Source organism: Heloderma suspectum, chromosome 1 (genome assembly GCF_057233095.1).
Source record: "Heloderma suspectum isolate Gila_16-S chromosome 1, 16-S_ref, whole genome shotgun sequence".
Taxonomy (NCBI): Eukaryota; Metazoa; Chordata; class Lepidosauria; order Squamata; family Helodermatidae; genus Heloderma; species Heloderma suspectum.
In genome coordinates this window covers 318818069-318838956 of record NC_139458.1, presented here as the reverse complement: position 1 = coordinate 318838956, position 20888 = coordinate 318818069, and the positions used below count along the sequence as shown (strand labels likewise).

At 41.7% G+C, this 20888-nt stretch overlaps 1 protein-coding gene across 1 annotated transcript in view; it reads left to right on the top strand.

Moving 5' to 3' along the window:
• Positions 1-20888, top strand: part of PREP (prolyl endopeptidase) — a 100351-nt gene that overhangs the window by 26996 nt on the left and 52467 nt on the right. The window contains exons 8-9 of the mRNA XM_084827200.1: positions 10638-10829; positions 15339-15536. Of these exons, the coding sequence (XP_084683326.1) occupies positions 10638-10829; positions 15339-15536 (390 nt within the window). The remainder of the gene's footprint in view (positions 1-10637; positions 10830-15338; positions 15537-20888) is intronic.

Genomic DNA, 20888 nt, shown 5'->3' with positions numbered 1-20888 from the left:
GTAAAAGCTGAGAGCGGGTACTTGGGAGAGACCATAAGGGACAGTGTAATGGGGCCCCACTCCCGTGCTGCCAGCTCCGGCGCTATTGTGAAGAAAGAGTCTTGGTCAAGTCGGTCACTATATTGAGGAATTGGGACATAGACCTGGCTCATACGATCCCTGCGCATGCCAGGGGGAAAAGCATAATTACCCTTGGCAGTGCAGCTTGTCACCCAGAACCTATAGCCTGCTGTAGGGTTCTGGGTGGCTTGCTACCCACGGCAACAAGCCACTCTGCCCAGGTTCACACTGCAAGACGAGTTACACTGTCAGGGGTAATCACACATGCAACTGGCACACACAGCCAGCACATGCAGGGAGGGTAAATAAGCCACTGTGGCTTATTTCTCCTCCATGATCAAGCAAACCTGACCATAGTCTCTTAGAAAGAATCCACTTCTTGGTCCAAGCCAAGAATATAAACCTGGGAGTGCGGTCTTCTTAGTGGAAGATTCAGTCATTAGAGGCATAGATGGACTGTTTTATTTTGAGTGTGGTTGACCACATGGTGACTTATCTGCCTTATACCAGGGGTGTGCATATCACAAGATGTTTGTCTGGAGTGTGTTGTGGTCTCAGTAGTTGTGGTCATTAATGTAATTGCACCTGTTGGTAGTTGTGGTCTTTATTGTCCATTTCTTAGGTTTGTTAGTAACTTTAGTTAGTCTTGCCCAGATTTGTTTGTTTGTTTATTTAAACTACTTGTATACTGCTTGATATCCTAAGATCTTTAAGTGGTTTACGTAAATATAGGAATACAGTATTAAAACCAATGTAAAAAAAGTATAAAACATTAAAAACATTACACGAATAGTAAAACAGAGCAGCGTGATTACAAATCAGGAAATACAAGGGATTTCTGGAAGGGTAAATTCTAAACAGTACATATAGTTCAGAGTTGTCATTGTTGTGGGTAGATGTTTTTTCCATACTCACAGTTTCAACCCATTAAAAGCCCAGTAATTATTTTTGCATACAAAGGACCACAATTACCTGATTTTCCCTCTTTTTAATCTATGTTAAGGGTTTCTAATTATTGATGGTGTCTTGTCACTCCCAATATATTTTGTTTTCCACAAGGCTTATGCGAATGTAATTCAAATGAAAAACAACCAGATGTTAAAAAGCAGGAAAACAAAGAAAGAGAAGGAAATCTAATCAGTGTAATGTCTTGGTTATAATTAATTTATATTGTAGAGAACGTAAACAACGCTGATCTTTAAAATTAACACAGACCAATTACCAAGTGTTTGGACCCTGAGTTAATAAGCATGTATGATTAGAAATTTAGGTTTTTGCATCTTTCACAACTTGAATATGCAAATATATCCTCAAATGGCTCCTATTAAATTAATTATACCTACAAACCCTTGGCTAAACAGCATTTTTAGTGGGAGGACCCGTTACTCCACAATCTTTATTCATATTATACTGAACATTTACTATCTTCCGCCCAGCCCATTTCCCTTAAGATGTTTGTTTGGCATGTCTTACTTTGAGTTATGTTATTGCTTTTTGTTGCTGGGATCAAGCCAGCAATTGTTGCTATTCTCTGAGAAACTCCTGGAGAAAGAACTATGTGACCAGTAGCTCGCATCATCAAGTTAAATTGAATAGCAAGATGTTGTTGGACTGCAACTTCCACCAGCCCTAACCAGCACAGGCAATGCTGAGGCATGATGGAAGTTGCCACCCAACAGCATCTGAAGGGTCACAATCATGAGCGCACAATGAAAGCCTTGTGCAGAAAGACCCTCGTGCAGAAAGACCCTTTATTTGCTGTCAGGTTGTGGAGTGTTATCCACTTTCAGTACCACGCTCGACCACTTTTCATGATAACATGTACATCAACATGCCACCCCACTATATATATAATTAAGCTGTAATAATCCTTAGCTCTGTAAAAACATAGCATTGTTGGAGAAGGACCCTGCAAGCCACAGGCTGATTGACACTTGTGGAGAGATGGCAAATGTGAGCTTGATGAGTTGCATGTGTGACAGAACCCACATGGTCCCTGCATAATAGTGGCATGAAGCTAGAGCTGTGGAGAGTTGTCTAGAGCCAAAGAAAGCAGCATCACAATATAATGACTAGAGCAAAGACTCTAGAAGCAATTGTTTGTGTAGCTATGAAACTATGACGCTCTATGGTATGCAAAACAAGTGCAGAAAAAGAAAGGATGGTACTCCTATCAAGGATTACATTTGCACTTCTGTCATGCTGTTAGAGGTGGTTATGAGTTTCCATTTGAAGATACCCTTTTCTGAGCTCATAGATCTTTCTCAAATTATTTGGGCAAGGTATTAGAGCAAGTGGTAGCTCTTCAGCTCCAGACATTACTGGATTATACTGATTTTCAGAGCTCATTTCAATCTGGCCTCTAGTCCAGTTTTGGAATGAAAATGGTTTTGGTCATCCTGATGACAAATCAGAATAATGACAAATCACTGTTTGTCCTGACTGCAAAATGGCATTCAATAACATTGACCATGGTATCTTTCTGGTATCACCTGACCAGAATGGGAATTGGGAGCACTGTTTTTCAGTGGTTCTGTTTCTTCCTGATTGACCAAATCCAGAAGATGGTGTTGGGGTACTGTAGTTATAGTCCATAAAATCTGAAGGGCACCAGGTTGCCTACTCCTGTCTCACATGCTCTTGAACATATGCATACAGCCACAGGGGGAAGGCTGTCCAGAGTGATGTAGCTGGGTGCAATCAGTATGTGAAGCACTCGTTCTTTCATCAGAGCAAGGTGTACTTGTGGACAGTTTAGACTGGTGTTTGGAGTCAGTGATGGGTTGTATCAACAAATGGAAGCTCAGTCCAAACAAGACGGTGATCAGTGGTATCAAACCTGTTTTGAATGGTGTCGCAGTCCCTCTTAAGGATCAGGTCTGCAGCTCAGGGTGCTTCTAGATTGAGCATTGCTGCTGGATGTGCAGGTAGCATCTATAGCTTGTAATACCTTTCACCAGTTTCAGCTTTTTGGAGAGAGATGGTCTGGCCACATTAGTCTGTGCGCTTCTAACATCCAGGTTGGATTACTGTCACACATTATAATTTATTTATGTCTATGGAGGGCTTCCTCTCCATACGAAACAATGCATTCAGAAACTACGCCTGGCACAGAATGCGGTGGCCAGATTGTTCTAGGCATTCAGTGCCAGTTAACATGTGACACCAAGAGTCAAAAGATCTCCACAGGCTGCCAGTTTGTTTCCAGGTGCAATTCAAAGTGCTGCCCTTGGCCATTAAAGCTGTAGGTGGCCTGAGACACATTCGTGCTTTATCCTATTCAAAGCTGTCAGTCCCTAGAGATTTGGAGTCCCTTGTCTGGATGTCCCTACCTTTGGCTGTTACTCAGATTATGACATTACCTTCCTAGACATGTTCACTCAGCATCTTCTTTGCTCTGTTTAGATGTCAGGTCCTGTCCTTGTTACTTAATAGTGTTTGAGGTGCTTTTGATATCCTTCCTGCTGATACACTGATGTTTTGCTAGATGATATTCTTGACTTATCTGCTGCTTTGAGGAACTTTTTAAACTAATGCATGGTGTTTTGTATCTTACTGGTTTCTGCTTTGTATTGTGAACTGCACTGAGGCTATTTGGTGATCTAAGACTCACCCATCTGTACCTCATTCTGTGTCGTGTTCCAAAGCTGGGTCACCTTTATGGTTCCTATGGGCACCTCTCTTGGTGCCGACCATGCTTCCTGCCCCAATTGATTTTCATTTTTTTTAAAACTTAGAATCACAGAATCATAAAATAGTAGGGTTGGGAGGGGCCTATAAGACTGTCGAGTCCAACACCCTGCTCAATGCAGGAATCCAAGTCAGAGCATCCCTGACAGGTGGTTGTCCAGCCTCATCTTGAATGCCTCCAGTGTGGGAGAGCCCACCACCTCCCTAGGTAATTGGTTCCATTGTCGTATTGCTGTAACAGTCGGGAAGGTTTTCCTGATGTACAGCTGGAATCTGGCTTCCTGTCACTGAGCCCATTATTCCGTGTCCTGCACTTTGGGATGATGGAGAAGAGATCCTGGCCTTCCTCTCTGTGACAACCATTCAAGTACTTGAAGAGCGCTATCATATCTCCCCTCAGTCTTCTCTTCTCAAGGCTAAACATGCCCAGTTCTTTCAGTCTCTCCTCATAGGGCTTTGTTTCCGGTCCCCTGATCATCTTTGTTGCCATTTTCTGAACCCTCTCCAGCTTGTCTTCATCCTTAAAGTGTGGTGCCCAAAATTGGACACAGTAGTTCAAGATGAGGGGCTTGGGAGGGGCTGACATGCTGCAGAGTGAAGCATCAGCCTCCAGAGCCATTTTTATTTCCCAGAATGTCACTGGGCCCCATGTGACATTCTTGGTGAAGTTACTTGTCTCTGAGCCTCATCAGTTTGCCTTCTGTGAAATGGGCATTGTAGCAGAAAACTGTGGGTTCAAAAGAGTGGTTTGGAGTTCAGACCTCACTTCTGTCTCATTCTTGGGAAAGTTGCTTTTCTTTTAACCTTCTGGGAAATGGGTATTTTGTGACTGGCCTTGCCTACTGTGGCAGCCATTTTTGTGAATGGGCAAGCTTTTATGACAGCCATTTTATGAGAGCACCCACAACACTCTCAAGATTCCAATGTGCCCATCAACTCAAAAATGTTAGGGACCCCTTTGCTAATGAGTGCATTTCTCCCATTAATGTGAACCACAGGGGGTCAGCAGGGCAGATGCCTACCCAGCTCCCTTCTGTATCAGGATGTCATCATGAGTCAGCACTTTTTTGAATTAAAATCAAACAACTGAGTATGTCACAGTCCTGCCTGTGTGTGCTTGTGCAGTGATTCTGGGCTGCAGGTTACTCCCATGCCACATACCAAGGAAGAGATAAAGCTGTTGCATAATGGGTAAGGACCTGGGAGAGCAAGACGTTGCTTGCTCAGTCCTAGTAGCCTCTTGTTGCAGGAAGGAATCTAGACATTTTAGAAATACACAGAAGAAATAAGGCAGAACAAAATCTATAAAATAGCCAGGACACATCCATCAGCAGGACCTAAGATTTTCCGTGAATCACCTTGAGAACTTATTTATCTGAAAGGCAACTAATAAATGTATTAAATAAAAACATAATAGCAGAGTACACAAAATTATTTATTTATTTACAACATCTGTATACTGCTCCATAGCTATAACAGATTCTGGAGCAGTGAACTTAAGAGGTACAATAGTAAAAAGATTAAAGATTAAAACACCATATTAAAATTATTAAAAACATAATACTAATAAAAACCATGGCTGGTCATTTAAGGAATGCTTCCTGGAACAGAACTGTTTTCAGGAGGCTCTGGAAGCAAAACAGTGGTGGCACCTACATGACCTCCAGGGGCAGGGAGTTCCAAAGACAGGGGGCCACCACACTGAAGGCTCTTCTCTTGGTGGGCTCCAGTTGGGCCATAGGTCCATGTGGAACCACCAAGAGCATGCCCTCTGATGCAGTGACTGGTCAGGTTGGTAAAGGAGAAGGCACTCTCAGTAAATGGTTTACCCATGTAAAACAATATGTGGGTAAATATTCATACATGCCTATGCAAAATCAAGTGCTGAATAATGGAAAACAAGGGATTTTGAGGAGACTGGTGTGGCTTGGCTACTTAATGTTTGGGAACAAGAAGAAAAAACACTAAAAAGATAACTTCTGATTTACAGAACAATCCAATGCATGATTACCCAGAAGTAAGTCCCATTGTGTTCAATGGTGCTTACTCTGAAGTAAGTGTATTTAGGGTAATAGAGTGCTCCTAAGGGAGCAATCCTATTGCCACTAGTCAGTGGCTAGATGGCCATAGGATATGGCCTGCGCTCTGAGGTTGGTTCCCTGAGAACCGACCTTCACCCCTCCCCCACTGCCTCACAGGCAGCTCAGAACTGCCCCACGCTCTGCGCTCGGAAGAGGAGTGCGGAGCGGCGAAAACGGGGCGTTTCGGGGCAGGGAAGTCGGAAATCCGGTACGATGCATCCTATGTGTTGTCTGGCCGCCACTTCCCCTGCTCCACCTTCCTGTCTAGCTGCAAATGCAGGGCAGCTGAAGCGCAGAGGAGATGATCCTCTCCACGCTTCTCCTGCCCTGCACTGGATAGGTGGTTGCCTCTGAGTTCAGAGGCAGCCGCCTATCCCCATGGGATTGCGTCCTAAAAGGCTTTAAGGCTGCAGTTTTATACACACTTGGATTTGGAGTGCAGCTTCAGTTCCTCCCTCTGGAGCAAATCCCATTAAACTCAGTGTAACATACTCCTGAGTAGTCATGCATAAGGCTGAGCTGTAATTCACTTAAGCAAAATTTCACCCCAAAACCCTGAATGGTTCCATTGCTCTGATGTTCCAGCAGTACCGTCTCTGGTCCACTGAACCTGGCTGCAGCTTTTGGCTTCCTTTTTCTCCTCCATGCAGTCCATCTCAGCTCTGCATTTTGGTTTTATTGTCACAATGTTTGTATACCATGTTTTGCCTACATTGTAAAGCTATCTTATCTTTTTTGCCTTTTTAAATTGTGAGTGAAGGGAAGGTTGTCCATCACTAAAGACTCTTGGCAAGTGTGACATTGTATTAGTTCTACTGTAGAGGAGGCAGCTGTGTCTTGTCTGTTCACTGAAGCTTGATGTGCTTGTATCTGTGAATTAGTCAGAAGTTAACTCATTCTGTCGCTGGTAGAAAATGGATTTCACTCCTGGGATTAGTGTGTGTACTGTTATCCTTTACTGTCTGTCACACAACTTGGTGAAATTCAGGGTTTTTTAAAAAGCCTAACAACCACCGTATGCTGGATGTTTCGGAATGCCTTTCCGAAAAAGTTGCATAAATCAGTCGAAACTCTAACCTTGAAATACCAAAGTGTGACAGTCATACTTTGCACCTTGGAATACGTGAAGATTAATTCTGTGAATTTTGTGGGTTGTATCAGACCTGACATTAGAATGAATCTGCACCTTGATACTTTTGTAGTATTGGGGGGGGGGGGGTTTCCAGCTTTTCTGTCCTGCAATTTTATGCTTCAGAGGGCTGTATCCCAGCGTAGAGCAAACATGCTTTGTATGCAGTGTCCCAGGATCAGTCCCTGGGATTATCAACTAAAGGATATGAAGTAGCATCTCCCAAGCCCTTGAAGAGCTGATACCAAATGGAGTAGCAGCGGTCTGACTTGGAATCAGGAAGTTTCATAGGCTGTTGAATTTGATTTAACCTTATAGTACCATGCATGCCTTAGGTGAGCCCTTTCCTACTGGCCTGGGGAAGAATGGGGTACGAATCCATTTTCCTTTTCTACAGTATGTTCTGCCTGTACACTCTGGATTTGTTCATGTTTCTTCCTTCAGACATAGACTGGATGTTACTTTAAAGACGCAACAAGCAGCTACATCTTTGTGTTTGTGTTGTTTTTACTTTTAAGTGCAGAGCCTGCAATCCAGATTAGGACCCTAGTGTGGGGTAGGGGTTAACCCTTCTCTCCCCCCTCCAACCCCCCAGCAGCAGTCCCAGTCCAGATTGGGCTTCCTGTGCCTGCAATTTATTTTACCAAGAAGTGATCAATTAAAGCAAATGGATTTGGCAATATAAATTGTAGGCATGGGGGACCCAACCTGGATTGGGACCATGGGGGGGGGTAAAAGGCCCCCACCCCCATGATCTTGATCTGTACTGGGGTCTCTGCGCTTACTCTAGAGTAACATGTGCTTTCACCTGCAATCTCTTTGTTATTGCAGCATGTCATTATATACTTTTAGCAATAGCTTAGTGATAGAGCACCTGTTGCTAGGCATCTACAATTTCTTCCAACGCCTTCCCGCTTTTCATGTGTGATGCATGAAAGCATACACCTCTGGCTTTTCTATTCTCCTTCCAGTGAGAGATCCTATGATAGAAACTCTTTTCTACACAATCATCTCTTTGTTTTTTCTTGGGTAAATTGAAGAAAGGCGTCTTGGCAACTTTTTGAGTTAAGCTACCTGGGGAACAATCTCTGCTGTTAAGCAGAACAATCTGTCTGGTTAACTTTCTGAGTGGCTGTCCCCCCGAGGCTCCTCTTGTTCCTTTCGCTTAACAGTGGCACGACTGTGCAATGCCTCCAGAGGGAGGAATGGAAGCTGCGCTCCGAGACATGAGATAAGTTGTGGTATACTGAGCTTGTGATTTTAAGCTTTCCTTTTGAAAACAAAAGACAAGACCTATCTAGTACAGTGACTCCCAGGGAAGTATCTATAAGGGCATAAGGAAGCTTATTTTGGGGCTTGCCCCCAGAAGCACTAAATCTCCATTCCGCAAGTAGTGGGTCCCAGTTGCAGAAGGGAATCGATCGACTGGCCACTCACGGAGTGGAAGCAGTAGGCCCCACTCATGGATGTGCAGCATTGGATCCTGTCCCCAGATAGTGAGAAGGACCACCTTGCAGGGGTGGGACACGTATGTGTGGTGCGCGCACTCACTCACTCTGACTGGGTTTCCACAGCATGCTAACCCACAATCAGTGGTTGAGTGTGGGTTGTTTGTTCAACCATGGGTTAGCATGTTGTCTGAACCTAGGACATCTTCTGCAGGGTAGCTTGTTAACTGTGCACCTCCTCCACTCACCCCCTGCGCTCGCCTCCTGCACTTGCCACTGCCGCCCACTTCTTCTGTTCACTGCCATCAGCCACCAAATCCCTGGCCCTGATGGGATCCTTCCTCAGAGCCAGGCATCATGAAGATTGGAGAGGTGTCCCAAGAGAGCACCTGTGCTGTGGATGATATCCTGGTACACCTCTCCTCCAGATCAGGCAGCTGCTCCTGAGGAGAGGTGTCCTGGGAGAGGAGTCTGAAGAGCCACGTTGGCCACTTTTTCCTGCCGATGCAGCTCACTCGAGGGTGGGTGGTGGTGGTGATGAGTGGAGGATTTTAAGGGTCAGCAGGGATGGGCCCTTCTGATCCCATGCGCCTCAGCAGCTGCCCAGCCTTGCTGATCCCTGACTCCAAGCCTGACTGTGGGAACAAAATGCTGTATTAGAGAGACCTTGGTCTGATCCCGCTATAGTTTGCCATTGATTCTGCCTGGGAAACCTATGGTTTCCTCAAACCATAGTTTGTTGCCTTTGGATGCAACAGTAACCAGTGATTTGCCGCTAACTAGAAACAGAAGCTACTAATCTCTTCTCATTGTGCATGGGAGAAGGGAGGAGGTAACATGCAAGCCCAAAGCTCATTGCTGCTCTGTCTCGGTCTTCAAAGTCATGATTTGAAGGATCAGCTGAATGCAGCCTTACTTTTTCAGTTTTAATGCCAGCTCTCAAGTTCAATCAACTTTAATCAATTAAGCTGTTTTCTGCCATGCACGACTTGATGAAATTTCAAGAATGCTGATAGACAGTTTAAAGTTAATTATTACTTCAGCATATTTGCATGTGTCAGTACTAATTAGCATGTTCCATATTTATTAAGCTGCAGTGGTGTACATGAAGGTGGTGGTGGAGTTAAACTATATTCAACATTTCTGTTCCATACATTCAGATGTGCTTCTGAATATGAACATAATCATTGTTTCTTAAGCCAAAGAGCTTTAAAATCTGCATTCAGTCCTTTGGGGTTTTCTGTATTGTTCTCTTAATATCCTCTTGTCCTCTTAAGTATGCGTAATATCTTTATCAATTTTAAAGCCACATTGCAAATTTCCAGGTATTTGCCATCAAAATATCCAGGCTAATGCCAAACCTGGTGTCTTTGCCAAATGTCACTGTATGTGCCAAACATGACATGTACATTGACATTTGTGACCCGATGATAAAACCCTTTCAAGTCTTACAGTATAAATTGGAATGTAAATACATGTATTTGAATCACTTGAAATTTATCTGACATCTTCACTCTCAAGCAAGAAAATCTTGGTTTGTGAGGACCCTCCTTCTGCCCCCAAATAATTAGAGAACAAAGACTGATAGCAGGCTTCTCTCAGGCTGCCAGCAAACATTGACAACATGGGACCACCATCCATGCTGTCAGCAGTTAGACTAAAGGGAAATAGTTGGCCAAATTATTCTTAATTTGTGAGTGGAGCGCCCCATGTTGTAGCTTAAAGAACTAGGGCAGGGGTTAAATGGAATTGGAGGAGTGCACCCCACCAAGGATCCTTCAAGCTGCAAAGGGAGCTCAGAACATTGCTTTAGGCTGCAACCCTGTACTCACTTTCCTAGGAGTAGGTCCCATTGAACTCAGTGGGACTTAATTTTAAGTAGACGTGGATTGCACTGTTAGGCTCACAACAACCCTCTGAGGTATGTGAGACTGAAAGAGAGAGTGCTTTACCTAAGGCTGTTCCCAAATCCAGGAAGATACATTGTCTGTTCTGAAACTGTGCTAAAATAATAGTGTGCTAATTAATACAATAGGATATTTTAATTTCAGAATCAATAGGACCTCTATAGTGCATTTCTATCTTTTTCTAGTCTCAAGTCCTGCAACTATGATACTTGTAAGAAAAGGAATTGCATGTGGGCTCAGAAGAGCTTTTTTGCTAAATCTCCAGATCATGCATACTTTCTCTAAGGGTATAATTGATTTATTTCTTTTATCTTAAATGTAGGCATTCTACAGTGGGTGAAACTGATAGACAACTTTGATGCAGAGTACGAATATGTCACCAACGAAGGAACTACGTTCACCTTCAAGACAAACCGTCATGCTCCAAACTATCGATTAATTAACATTGATTTTAGTGATCCTGAGGAATCCAAATGGAAAGTGCTGGTTCCTGAACATGGAAGGGATGTTCTGGGTAAGAATATGAACTAGTAATAATCTGCAGGGAAGAGAGAGCATTTGCTAACTATTGGGATGTTAACTGAGTAGGACTTTGGGTTAGTCACTGTGTAGCCACAGTGTCTGAATTTAAGAAACATTTTGTAAGGCAAATAACATAGTTGCATATTCACAGCTTTTATGCAACTATGACTGCTGTATGAACCACAAATGAGTAATGTACAATGATAGAGGTTTTTGTTGTTGTTATGACATTTGAGGAACATCTTTCGAGGGTGGGGGTGGTTCTAAAAAATCTATCCTTGCCATTTAGTTGTTTAGGTATATTTACTTGTTTTGTGGGGATAATACTAATCGGAGTATCAGGGAGAAATATGCATTTCAAGCACTGTTGAATATTAATGCATTGGGGAGGCGGATATCACTGGATTCCTGCATACCAGAAGAACCACAGAAATTGCAGTCAGTTGATCACTTTTACAGTGAGAATTCTTCATTTCTAAAGAGCAAGTTGTCCTAATGGTAAAAGGCCAGCTTTCCATTATGTCATATTGTTTTAGTCACTTCCAAGATTCAGTTTGGAAACCATAATTACAGCAGAAGGCAGTTAATAATTTATCGCTCTGAAAGCTTTGCAGTCAAATGAATTTTTGATTTTTACCTGATACAAAAATGACATGTTAATGAAGTGTCTTGTGCAAAAACAAGATATGTAAGAATTCAAAGGTTAAGTGGTTACTTAGCATAAAGTGATTCATTGCTCTGGTGTAATCTGCATATGACACTATTGTACATAAATTCTAGACAGTCTAGTAACTGTAAACATTCTGCTGGGCTGTTTTACTATTTTTATTAGATAAATAGCTGTATATACATCCTGTAAATGAATTAGAGCATATAAACTACAAGGTTTTTTGTTTGTTTTCTTGCCCAGTTAGCATATCTCTTTCATCCATAAAACCATAAAAACCAATACTGTAGCAGAAATATATGTATAATATAAAGATTTGATTTTGCAGTCAAGTTTAACCATTTTGAAATTATCCTAGTTTTGTGAAATCTTTTCTGAGACCAAAATCTGGTCTATCCATGGTAGCCCATCCGTTTGTATCTCCCTATCTGTAGTGCAATCCTAAGCATGCTTACTCAGAAGTAAAGCCCACTGTGTTTGAAGGGACTGACCCACTAGTGAATGTCATTGAATGGCAGATTCAGACCCTGTCCAAGCTAAAGTGATTAGTGATTCAGTTCCATTGCTTTGTGTCCCTCCAGTCATAGAAGGAGCTCTGCTCCAGCAGAGGTTTCCATGAATGGAAGGAGAAAGGAGGTGATTTTCACAAATTGCCGCCTCTTCTTGTAGCCTACCACCTCCCATGTTATTCCAAAAGGTCCCCTAATCCTCTGGAACAGATTGGGGGGGGGGGCACAGGGGGCTGCAGAGGGAAAGAAAAGAAAACCACTTCATCCCCCTTCCCCTTCAGTGAGCAGAGGGACACAATTGGATACAACCTAAAATTGGATCTCAACTAACTAGCCAATGGAGGCTTAATTTAAGGCTAATTCACCATTAGATGTTTTGCTCCACAGTTGAGCAGTCTTGACTATGCACATATGGGTACACGCTGTGAACTGTACAATCACAGGTACAGCCAGCAGCAATTCAAAAGAAGCTTCTTAAGCCAGGTCAGACTGTTTGTCCACCTAGTCCAATGTTATCTGCTCTGACTGATAGTCCATATGCCCATGTGCCTGGGGATTTCGGGGAGTGCTTGCATGTAGAGCAAACACCTTCTGTGAACCAGCCCTTTGTGATGCTTTTCTATGAAGTGTATGCCCCCTTTCTTATTTGCACATTGCCATTTATAATACGGCTGCCAAGCAGGTATCCTCTTGGTTTTGTAGAGGTCTTGATTCTTTTAACTGCTACTTCACTATAATTGATATCTCTAGCTCTGTATCATCATCACCACCCTCCATTTCACTATAAACACAGAATTATTACAAACAAAAATGCTGTTTTTGGCTTAAAATTGCTTTGATAACAATACACTGTTATGATTTTTAGTAGCCACTGCTGCTGAATAACAAAGCTAGCCCTCCTTTTTTTACATATGTTTGGGATGAAAGCTGTTCTCATTTATAAGACTGTAGTTATGGCAAAACCATACGTTAGTTTTTTATTTTGGTTGACGCATTTTTTTCCTGCCCCAGAGTACTAAACAAGTGTTATAAAGAGAAGCTTCACACCAAGTTGAGATAAATTTAGAACTCCATTCTGTGAACTGAAGGAGGAAACAATTTAGGGCAAAGATGTTTAGGGCAGGAACCTTAGGACATCTAAAATGTGCAAAAGGCATAATGTTGGTTTCTTTTGAAGATAACTTTAGATAGATTTTTGAAAAGTAACAGTGCAATCTTATGTATGTCTACTCAGAAATAAGCCTCGTTGCATTCAATAGGATTTACTTTCCCATCTGTATGTATAGAATTGCAGCCTAAGTAAACTAGTGCCTCCTCTACTCTGGAGTTTCACAACAGAAACTGGAATGGAGGGTCCACATGGAACATCCGCAAAATGGACAGCTTTTCCTTGTCCTCCAGTAGCATTTCTGTTTTCCCCACTGAGTTGCTGTCATTAATACCTTTTGTACTTACTGTTGCCAGAGATTAATATTGGGTTAGAGCCAGGATCTGCCTTCCATGGATGGAAGGGCTCCACTCATGGAAGGTGCCTCCGCCCACTCTTCAGGAACCATCCCTCCCATCTGTACCACAGCTCACCCTATTCAGTATGACCCTTTGTGTAGCATTTTCAGAGGGCTAAAGGGGCTGCCTCTGTGAGAAGCAGCCAGGCAAATCCACTTCCAGTTGCATGCACCTAAATCTGGATCCAATTTCCCACAGGTCTGCCTGAACCCTTTTACTTGCATAGGTTTTTATAGAACCATCATCATATGTCTGACTTATGCCTTCTGCTAATACCACTGCAGCTCTGAGAAATCTTCCAAAAAGTAAAAACAAAAAGCCTCTGAATTCACATCTCTTCTCCATTCTTATACACTGACATATGTCAGGCCAAATTGGTAATTTGCCTGGTTACCTGCAATGAATAGAATTGCCTCTAGGCAGGTCCTCCTGTGCAAGTATAGTGCTCTGTGGATAGCCACTGTAGTGATGCCCTATGTTTATCAATTACAATACCATCAAAACTACAACACATTTTCTTCCCTTTCCTCCATTTGGTCATTTTAAAACAGTTTTTTTATAGGCTAACCTAGAAATTATTTACTGCCAAATATTCTGTGCCCTACATATCAAGGAAAATGGTTGAAAGGAAATTTTGCTATAGCAATAATAATCTTTAAATACTGAATAATACTTTGCAGTTTCTAGGTAGACTCTTTTTTATCTAACAATCTGATCTTATTTAATAATCTGATCTAGCTGCCTAGAGGATCTTGATGCTGAGTGAACAGGATATACATTCAGGGTGGTGGGTGGGGAAAAGGAAGTTGTTAAAACTCAGTGGAGACATAATGCTGCACAAACCGTAACATGATTAAAGGACGAGAATTGGGCCTCAGGAATGTGTGCTCCCTTCCTGCTGTTCCCCTTTCACACATGAATTGGCTCTACCATTTTTAACCATAGTTAACCATTATAAATGTACTTAGGAACATAGGAAGCTGTCTTACACTGAGTCAGACTATTGGTCCATCAAGCCCAGTATTGTCGACCCTGACTGGGAGTGGTTCTCCAGGGTTTCAGCTGGGCGTTTTCCTGCCTTTCCTGGAGATGCTTGGGATCAAACTTGGGACTTTCTGCATGCAAAGCATGTGCTCTATCACTGAACAGTGATTAATGCTAATCAAGGTTCTCTCTTCTATAGGATTTGAAACCAGAGTTTAGAGCTAGTTTCAAATCCTGTTTAAGAGTGAACCCTGGTTAGTGTTAATCGCTAGTAACATCAATGCAGATATGACTATGGTTATATAAGGGTGGTGGGGAGAAGGTTCTTATGTCAAGGTGGGGGCAGCTTGCATTCCTGTTCCTGAACTCTCCACTAGGGTTCAGGGACAGCTAGTGTTATGTCTGTATAAGCCCTACATGTTAACAGCAATGTAGACAACAAGCCATCTTTGCTTCAGTTGTGTTCTGAGATGCTGGTTCTTATTTTCTGCAGTCGTCTCATACTGAAGTCTTCTCACCAGTTGCTATCTTTGCCAGACCCAGATAGTTATCTGAAAGTTCCATTACAAACAATGCAGAGTGCAGACAAATCATCTGCCCGTCATTTACTGGCTTAAAAGCCAACACATATTGTTACATTTAATGTTCTTGCTTACATAAAGATATTTTACTTTTATGGATCTGGAAAGCTTTCGGAATCCCAGTGAACATGTATTTCCACTTAGATTTAGGAGTTAAGGTAACTTATATAACTGATTAAAATCATACACTGAAAAATAATGGAGTTCCTTTAAGGTAATGTTCTGAAAACTGCTCTTTTCCTTCCTATTGACAGAATGGGTAGCTTGTGTTAGATCCAACTTCCTAGTCTTGTGTTATCTCCACGATGTGAAGAATGTTCTGCAACTTCATGATCTAGCAACTGGTGCCCATCTTAAGACACTTCCATTGGATGTCGGCAGCATTGTGGGATATAGTGGTCAAAAGAAAGACAGTGAAATATTTTATCAGTTTACTTCCTTCTTATCACCAGGTAAGACTACTTGCCTTTGTAGTGTGTTCTTCACACATTATATTTTCCTTACACAAGTGTGTACATATGTATAGGAAAAATAACACATTTAGGGTGCAATCCTATGCATGTTTAGAGAGAGGAAAGTCCTACAGCTCTCAGCATTCCCCAGCCAGCATGAGAATTGTAGGACTTTTCTCTATCTAAATATGCCTAAGATTGCACCTTACACTATCACATGTGAAGAGAGCATATATATTTTGCGACCTCTTCACATGCTTGGCAGTGCGCGGCAGCATGTTTGCAGTGTGTCTATATATAATAAAACACACACATGCCACCTTCACACATTAATGTGCAAATAATTTTCATACATCATGTGTGAATCCTCTCTTAGAAGCTACACAATGTCTGTGAAGCAAAGAAGCATACGTCTAATAAGCCCTAATGTTAAAACCTGTATTTTAAAACAGTGTTCTCATTCAATCCACTGTACAGATTAATCACATATGGATTAATCACATATTCATGTGACCAGTGAATTAATTGCATATTAAAATGTGTCATTTTATCCAACTTTATTATAGCCCTTGTGGAATTATTGGAGAATGACAACAGTGTAAACAATTTATGTAAATCTCTTGCGAGTTGCACTGAGGATGACTGCCTAAACAATTAATGTGTGTTTGGTGTCTGGCAGAGAGTGTCTACCATCTCATAAATATTCTCCTGATTATTGCCTTATGTAACCTCTGTTTTTAACAGCTTTCTTAAAAGGCTTTATCCATGGTGATTTGTTACTATTTCTTTTTAAAACTCTATAATTAGTTTACAACACTAGCTGTCACTTTAGAGATGGGAAAAAAGGGTAGTCGTGGGATGGGGGGAGAGAAACCTAACATATTCCAACCTGCTTATTTCCATTTTGTGAGGAAGAAGGTATTTTATCATAAGGAAGTGATGATGTATTATGTCACAGAGAGCCAGTATAGTTCAGTGAACCGAATGCTAAGGCCAATTTATATGCTTAGAATCATGTGATAAACCTTTTCTTAGATTATACTATTTTATCCTATAGGTAGAATATTCCGAAGTTTGAATGGTCCTCCTTTTAAAACCCACACCATTGTGCACACACAAAATTAGCATGTCAGGGAGAAAGGTTCAGTATTTTCACTGACATTTTACTTTCTGTGTGCAAGTAGACTGTTTTTGTGCAGAACCACTTGAACAAACAGTTCTCCACTACTTGAACAAGCAGCTTGAAATGGTACAACCCAGGAAAAGTTGTACTTCATGATTCTGCTGAATGTATAAATAGGCACCTAAGCTTCTGTCCACTGAACCACATTAGCATTCTGGATCAGCTTTGGGTGATCCACATTTTATTAGTTTCATGTCTTCATCTGTAAAGCTTTAAGGAGCTACCTCAAAGTGTCTTGAGAATGATAGGATAATTTAAGCCTATTTTAGCTTTAAGCTACAATAGGCTGGTATTTTTTATCTTTTGGGCCCTCCCCTTTGCTTTTGGCTCCACCCTCCACTGGAATGGAGCCCCTGATAGTTTCTCTGAAATGGAATTTGGCCCTTGGGGTAAAAGAGGTTCAACACCCCTGGCATGTGTTCTAGCATGCAGTAGAGTTAGGCATACAGAACCTCTGGTCTGTGGGCCAAATGTGGACCTCCAGCCCTTCCAATCCTCCAGGCTGTTCTGAGGCCATGCCCCACTCCAGGTTACCAACATTATTTCCTCCAACTTCAATTATTGATTCCTTCCAACTACGTAGGGAGACTCACGCATGTTGGGGAAGGAGAATACCTGGATGCAAATGTTTTTTTGCTTTTGTGCGTGCGACAAAATTAAGAGTCACTCTTGTAGCTCCACCCATTTTTGCTCTGGCTTCATCCACTTTTGGCTCTGGCTCCACCCACTGCTGGTATGTGGTGGGGGGAAAACCCTGGGCAGGTTTTGACTGAGGTAACGTGGACAGCAACAGGAAAAAGGTCTCTCACCCCACCCGTACAGTAAGTACAGTGTCAGAGTTAAAATTGGGAGGTACCAGTGGAGTACCTCAGCCTTTCTTGGGAATGTTCCGGTCCATACAGAGCAAGACCTGCAGTAGCAATGGTGGGGAACATACATCGATCAGCATTGCAAAGTAATTGCATCGCAATACAGTGAGAAGTGAGACCGTGTCTAAATTAAAAACTTTAACATTTAATTATCGACGTTTCAACTAATTTTTAAAAACAGAGTTATTCTTCTGCAATTTAGACATCAATAGCAAATGCTTGTGATTGTGTACCTGTTCGACTCCGTGATACAAATTATTGTAAATTCTAACAATTAATTGCAAAACTGTCAATTTATTTTGGTGGGTGTGAGTATTTTTCTGCAAACCTAGGCATCGGCAGCTTTAATGTGAGACCACTCCAAACTCAATCGGATAATATTTAGGAGTCAAAATGGAGTGAACAAAAATGTATGCTTCGTATTGATATATAGCTATGTCTCTGTTTGAAGCCTTCAGTACCATCTTCAGTCACTAAGTGGCAGACTCTCCTAATGAGCGCATAGCTTTGCAGTCAATACATTTTCAAGCTGTGGAATAGTCTGAGGGACAGAGTTATACCGTTTCCTCCTCACCCTGCTGTGTGGCAGTCCCCGTTCAGGGGAGAGCAGACCAACCCCTCCCTCGGGGCTATAGGAGTAATGACGAGGGCCATGGCAGAGTGCCAACAGGTGTGATTTCACTCAGATGGGCAGGGGGCATAATGTGTCCAACCCTGATAGCTACGTACATTTGCTTGAAGGATTCCCTGTATCAAACTTTAAGGGCTGTTCCAACCTATGTGAGCTGGGGTTATTCGCTAGTAAATGAATAAAGGAACGTTCCCACTCTATCCATAGGTAGCCAGTATAAATTTGCATTAGGGCATCGGGAATTGTCATGGTGGCAGCTACATAATAAGCAGAAAGATGTAGCTTTATAAACATAGCTTTTGAAAGATCATGGCTTTTGCTATTTACAAAAAGCATAATTTGTGTTTTCCAAGCCAGTAGCCAGCAATGATAACTACCAGTTCAGCAGGATTAGTCAATTTACTTCCTTCTTTTACACTGTAGTTTACAGATCAGTAGTTATGCCAATGGATTCTAAACAGCAGGTTTGTAATGTACCTCAAAGAGGGAGCAAATATGAAAATTACATCCTTGTTTGTTCTTCTGTAGTAGCTGGACAACAAATTTGTTTCCTGTAGATAGCGTCACGTTGTGGTTCCCTTTCTTGTCTCTTTAAGTGAGGGGAAGGGAAGAACTGCTCTTAGCTTAATATGGTTGTGCTGGCAACAATCATAATGTAGTATTCCCACTACCCTGCCCCACTTTCTACTTGGCAGTTATTATAGCCTTGCATTTCAGCACTTGCAGAAGTATTACAAGCTGCATTGTTACAGCATCTTCTGCTGTTTTATACAATTATGGCATACGTTGCAGTTTTATTTTTTAATTTTTTTAAATTCTCTTTGTAAGTTGCTTTGAATAGTTGGAGAGCTAGGGTATAAATATTTTAAATAAATAATTGCTTTGCCCTCACAATATCTTACACCTGACCCGACAATTCATTCTCATAAGACCGCGAGGGCCAAAGCAGACATTACTTTAAATCTGTATGTAACAGCTACATTTGCTTTCATTTTTACTCTAGAGTAGGTGCAGGGGCCTGATCTAGATCTGAACTCTAATGTAGGAGGGCTTTAAAGATCTGGATCAGGGATTCTGAATGTACTGTAAAGTAAAAATGAAAAAAGATGTAGCTGCTAGATATGGATTTAAAGTGATGTCTGTTCTGGCACTAGGTGTGACAGCCTCTGCATTTCTTTACTAGAGATTCAGTCCACTATCCCCCAAGAAAACAGAAAATTTTGCTCATTTGAATAAAGTCAAAGAGGCAGTATAAAGCCCAAATACATTAATAGAAATGAGGCTGTTTGTAAAAAACAAAACAAAACAAAAAAACAGAAATTGCTGTGATGGTGAGAAATGTAAGTGTGAGAAAGAACCTGTAATATTAGCAGCAGTATATCAGAAGAAGGCTAGTTTCCCTTAATTTCTGACTTGTGGTACCCCTAAAGTAATGTGTGTCATGAGGTTTTTTCTTCTTCATGATACCTAGTGTACAGCAACCTTCAAAGAAGAAAAATATTCTGTAATTGCATACACTGGGGGGGGGGAGTCAATGTGTCACTGCTATAATGGGGCTGAAACAATCATTCATGCAGAAGTTGAGTTAAAAAACAAAAAGCATGGGAAAAGAGAAATCATTTTCTTTTCTTTTTTACTGGAAAAAGCCACCTGATAGAAGCATGCACATTTTGCAGAAATGTTTCACCTTAGTCCAGTGGTTTTAAATTCTAACCTCTTCAGTGTAGTCATTAATTTCCTAACAGCCCTGGAAAATGACCTTCACACAATTACTCAGGCTGCCTTTATATTATCCTGAACAAGAAATCCAAATTAATTGTGGATATGATCCAGCCAAAATCAAGCCTGTTACAGTCCAAAGATTTTCACTGGGCAAGTATGTGGCAAAAGGGGGAAATGTTTTTATTAAAAATAGATTATATTTGTTCCTGGAATTAGCTTTACTGATGATGGAACTCAGTGGTAATTTAGTTTTATTCCTGGGCTGGGCTTGGTCCAAGGGATTCTGAGCGGGTTTGGACAGTTGAAGGGGAGAGGGAGACCATACTGACAGTTGGAAGTTGAAGCAAGGGTGCAAGGCCAGAAGCTGAGGAGAAAAAGTGGTTAGATATCTTGGTCTGTGCCGGTTTTTAATCATTTGACTTGGCTTTGGAAGAACATGAACCGTTACTTTATAAGAAAATAAAAACATTGTTATTTATCCAGTGTGGCTTAATAGAGGTCAATACCCATGTGAACTGGAGCTGGCAGTTTATACAGGAGCAACATAGTTGCTCTGGTATACTTGAGGGTACAGGGTAATGGAAGAGAAATACCTCAAGTGGTGGCAGCAGGCTGGTAATTCCAGCGTTAAACCTCTCACTTCTTCAGGTTGAGGTGACATGAGTTAATATATGTCAGCGTTCCCCAACCTGGCACCTTCCAGATGTGTTGGACTACAATTCCAACCATTCCCAGCCAGCAAGATGTTCAACACATCTGAGGGGGGACCGGATTGGGGAAGGCTGACAAATGTTTACACTTTTCCTATTACAATCAGTAGGACTTAAAAGTGGTTAACCTTTTGGCTATTGGTTGTGTTGTGTGAACTGTGAATAAATTTAATTAAGTCACAATTCCAAAAAATAATTCAAAGGTGGTTGCCTACCCCTGCTAGACTACAAGTGCTC